The 5,397-nt window shown below is 35.3% G+C and overlaps 1 protein-coding gene across 1 annotated transcript; it reads left to right on the forward strand.

Moving 5' to 3' along the window:
- Nucleotides 1-2,740: 2,740 nt before the first annotated feature.
- Nucleotides 2,741-3,196, forward strand: LOC106338784. Its single transcript, XM_013777681.1, has one exon. The coding sequence runs from the start codon at nt 2,741-2,743 to the stop codon at nt 3,194-3,196; it is 456 nt and encodes a 151-aa protein (XP_013633135.1).
- Nucleotides 3,197-5,397: the final 2,201 nt, after the last annotated feature.

The raw sequence follows: 5,397 nt of genomic DNA on the forward strand, positions 1-5,397 counted from the left end.
TGTTGATTGGAGATAAATGCAAAACAATATGCAAGTCATTTATTTATGCATTTATATTGCATTTATCCTACACCCCATCATTTATTTCTGCATTTATACTGCATTTATCCTACATCTCATTCAAAACTCAAATGCAGTACAATCTGCATTACAAAAAAACTATATTTAATATGCATTTGCTCTCCATGTCCATTGTCTTTTTCTCTATAAAAGCAGTTTCACTGCATGCCCTGCAGTTCACACAGCTTTGTAGTTATCAAGAGATTGCTTCTTTTTCTCTCTAATACATGATTTTCTAAATTAAATTAATTGAATTTTTTTTATTTATCTTGTATAAATAACAACAACTATTTTTACTTTATTCACTCATTATTTAAATATGTGATCTACTTTTACCATTCACAATTATATTAAATCATTTGATCTGTTGATATGCACTTATCTCACGTGATTTGTATTATCTGCACTTATCTCACTTGATTTGCATGATATGTTTGATTTGCACCATTTGAAATGCTTTTACCAATGGAAGCTATGATGGTGACATCTGCACGTAGTTCATCAGTTTTTTTTTAGAAAAAAAAATTGTTTCTATTCAGCTATTTAATTGTAGAACAAATTAAATGTATAAAAATAATAAATACATGCAAGCAGAATAAATTTGATTATTTATATAATGATTTTTAGGAAAAAAATGAAATGCCCCCAAAAGCATGCTGAGGCCAAATAAAATTAGTTTGTTTTATCTATCTTTTTTATCTATAGATATCTATATTCGGAATTGCGCTAGGCGTAAGTCGGGCTGACGGTCCGGGTCTAAGGAATTGTAAAAAAAAAATCAGACATTAATCAATGATTAATTGAGGATTAATTTTGTGCATTTTTCGATGTTCTTGAACGTAATATATAATTCTTAATAATGTATAGAAAAATTACTGAAGGTTGATGTGGTATAGTGGGTTATTGGGCCACTAAAAAAAGCACAACATGTCACTAGTTCGAAGCCTTAGATGTTTTTTTTTACACTTTTTATTCATTAATGGCATAACTGTAAATATTTCATATTCTTCATTTCGACATTTTAGGGCTACAGAGAAAAATTTAGAACCGTCTTATCCATGTTTTTTCACAGATCTCATCAATTTTCCATCTTTATTGATGTTTATGTTTCAAACTTACAGATTTAATATGTAACACCCGACTTCAAGCTTTTAAACATAAAAAACGTGAATTATTTGTGTGAGTCTGATTTAATAACTGAATAAGAGTAAATCGTCCGCTCTACCACAGCTAAGCGTTTTTCCGCCGCATAATAGGCCGGTGCGGCCGCGTTTTAGAACCTGGATATATATATATATATATATATTCATTTAATTTATTTCTTTTACTTCAAAATCAAACATATATTATCTCAAAAGTACATTTCATATAATTTTTGGTTTTCTTAATAATTTATTTATTTTGTAAAAATCACTTTTTATATATATTATCTTCTATATTAATAGAAAATTCTAAGTATTTAGATCACATATTCATAATCTTATGTAAATTATTTATAATAAATAATATTTTTATATCATCTAAGAATGTATACCTACTCAAAATAATTATATAATATTTGATTAAAAACAAATATATGAATAGTTTAAATAAATAAAATAATGTTATTAGTATTATGATTGAAGCAAATGATATGAAAAAACAAAAATTAGACAGATAAATTTAATGACTAACATCTGAGAAATGATTGTAAATATATAGACAAACAAAATATTTTATATCAATTTTATTTTTAAATTTTCAACATTCAATCAAATATGATGATTTTGTAAATTAGTTTGTTCAGTTAGATATCACTTACAAGAAAATAGTTGATTATTGACAAAAAGTAACATCAGATCTATTTTTTCGGAACATAATTTCGTCAAGAATTCGTTGGATTTCTGATGACCGTTTGTCGTTGTAATTTTTCATTAGAAAATTTTGCAATGAATTACTGATGCAAACATTATAACGGGAATTCAATAGAAAGTTTCAAAAATTAACCAAAAATTAAAAGTTTCTATTTTTAAAATTAAACAAAATATTTTTTTTTGAAAATATACCAACAATAGAAATAAATTTATAAAATAATTTATTATATAATATTAAAACTTTTAAATATACATATAACATAAATTTATAACATATATCCTTAAAAAAATATTTCGTCTATATTTGGTTGACATTTTGGCTAGATCATTGAAGAACTGAGCAACTTGAATATATTAACTTGAATGCAATACATGGTCTATGGATGGGTATGCATGGAACTATACAAAGTCAGGCGTTTATTCGGTGAAATCAGGATATAACCGGCTACAGACGACTAAAGTGAGCGATTCTGAAGCTCAGGTTGTACAACCAAGTATCACTGGTTTACAGAGCCATGTGTGGAGTATCCCTGCCTCGGGGAAGATGAGGCATTTTATGTGGCAAGCTTTGACATGATGTATTGTGACGACATGATGTATTGTGACGACCGAAAGACTTGCCTACAGACACCTGGGCACTGATAGGAGTTGTCCTAGATGCGGTGACCCTGAGAAAACCATTAACCATCTTCTTTTTGAATGCCCCCTCCCCCGCCCTCCAGGTGTGGGCTTTATCGGACTCTCTGTCCCTTCCGGGTTACTTCCCGAGTACATCTGTTTATCAAAACATGAACTTCCTATTTTGAAAGAAGAAAAACGTGGCCTATATGGAACCACTTATTGAGACCTTCCCATGGATCCTATGGTACATTTGGAAGGCACGTAACGATAAATTGTTCAATGGTAGAGAGGTATCACCCGTTGACACCCTTCAGCTAGCTTCCGTCGAAACCGAATGCTGGAGGAAAGCGAACTTATCCGAGGACGAAGTGGAAGAGGAGACACGATCTGCTCCATCAGTTACCTTGACTCTCCATGTGGCCCCCCAACGCCCGACATGTCAAATCGATGCGTCATTGATCGATGATGGCACGGTCAGTGGTCTAGGGTGGTTCTTCAAGGACCCAATGGGAGTTGAAAGATTTGGATTACAAGGATGCCGGAAAAGTCTTTCAGCCCTCATGCAGAGATGGAAGGACTCATATGGGCGATGTCTTGTTTATGAGAGTTACATTGCACCGCGGTTCAAATGGAGACGGATTGCTCCGACCTGGTGGACATGATTGCAAACCCTACCGACTGGCCAGCCTTTGCCTCCGAGCTAGTTTCTTTCCGACTTCTAAGAGACGGTTTTTCGGAGCTCAGCATCACCCGCATACCCAGGACTAGGAATTTGCGTGCAGATTCTCTCGCTAAGGAGGCGAGATGTAGCGGTACTCTTTTTCCCCACATAGATCAGACCCAGCCGGACAGAGCGTCTCTTCAGAACGACTCAGAACCGCCTACCACTTGATCTTAGAAGTGGGCGTCGCCAAAAAAAAAAAAAAAGAATATGTTAACTTGAATCAGAGCTCTGCATGTCCCAATCCCAATACATGAGCTAGATCATTGAAGAACTAAGCAACTGGAGCTTTGCCGGTGGATTTGGCCATCTTAATAACCATTGTCTGCTCTTATTAGCTGATAATGTTGAAGTGGGAATGGGAAGAGGTAACAGCCGCTCAACCGTTGAAGAAATTAATGCATTATTATGAGCTGTTTTGATGGAAGTTGTGGGCGTTGAAGATGAGAATTCGACGAGACAATGGACATGTTCGTTTGTCCATCCAAATTGACCATCTGGATGAAGATGAGAATTGATGTTCATTTGTGTTAAAATAAGCATCATCCAAATGATACATCCAAATGAATTTTAAAATTTTAACCAAAAATGTGATTCTTCCAGATGAATTTAACTGATGCATCTGGATGGAGATGCATTTTTTTAAATAATAAATGACAAATAACCCTTATCCAAATAAAACATTTAGGTTTTAGTTTTAGACAAACAAATAATTATGATATAAATCATGTTTTGCCCAACAACAACAAATTCATTTTTCTGCCAAATTAAAAAATCGTATTTTTCTCGCCGAACAGCAAACACATCTTTCCTCCAAAATTGTAAAATTACATTTTCCCGTCAAATCATATTTTCGATCGAATCACGAAACCCCATTTTCCAACAAAACAAAAATTACATTTTCCGCAAAATCAATTTTTTTACCAAATCCATAAAATTATATTTCCCGCAAAAACCACAAAAACAAATGTTTAGTCAAACTGCCAAATCACATATCTTGCCAAAAGTGCAAAATTCATTTTCCGCTAAAACACATTTTCCCAGAATAGCACCAATAGCGTCTGATTTTTTCAGATGAGCATAAGGGAGATGTAACCCTTAGAGAGAGCCACTACGGTTTAATGTATTTATGTACTCAGAGTATGTGAGTTGAGCAAAACAAATAGACATATCCTGATATGAGTGATACCCAATGAAACTGAGTTGTCTCTTTTCTTCGTTGGTGTGAATATTTTTGATATAGAAAAGAATCCTCAAATGTAGCTCATTTTATATTTAGAAGATATAGATTCATCATTATATAGAACTAAACAGAACAAAATTCATTTATATTCAGAAACAGTAATATTTATGTACATATATAGTTTTCATATTTTTAATGCAAGCTTTAGCTCTTACAAATCTGAATACTTGAGAACTGAAGAAAGGGAAGAGATAAACAAGATCATTGTTCGTCCAAGTTGCACGAGGTGACAAATTTCTCCTTTCTCTCTCCTCCCCCAACTCTCTCACGACCAAAACTAAAATCAACTTAACTCCGGCGCTTGTTGACGCCGGAGGTCCTCTCTTCGGCGTATAGCCTTCTCTATCTTTGCTGCTCCATCGTGTCAGTGCTCTCTGCTGGTATGCTTGCGAATATGGGTTTGGGTGTTGTTCTGGGAAGTGCTCGTTCGCGACGAGTTATGGCTCCGACGTCACTGTTGCTTTCATTGGATTCTCGGAGAGGTTGCGGAGTTCTGGTCCATGGTGTCAATCGGTTTTTTGGTTTGAGGAGTTAGGTCGATTTTCAGATCTAGGTCTACTCCTGTTTCATTGCAAGCGCGGAGGAGGGGCGGCTTGGTCTTCTCGACGGTTCAGCGGAGGATTTCCGTTGGCCCTGGTTGGTTGTTCTGGTGACTTTGGCGGTGACATCTAGGTTCTTGGCGGCGGCGTCGAGCATCGGTGGTTGCTCGTGGTGCCTCCTCACTTTGCAACTCATCTACGTTCCTTCCTCTATGTTACCTCCGAGCAAAGGCGATGGCTTTTGTGTTCGGAGTGGAGCCTTTTGGTGTCCTCGTTGTTCTGTCTTTGTCGACTCCGGAGATGGATGTGGGAACCGAAATTCGCACTGTCGATTTCCGTTTAAATAAGGAAACTAGGAAA

Source organism: Brassica oleracea, chromosome C4 (genome assembly GCF_000695525.1).
Source record: "Brassica oleracea var. oleracea cultivar TO1000 chromosome C4, BOL, whole genome shotgun sequence".
Classification (NCBI taxonomy): Eukaryota; Viridiplantae; Streptophyta; class Magnoliopsida; order Brassicales; family Brassicaceae; genus Brassica; species Brassica oleracea.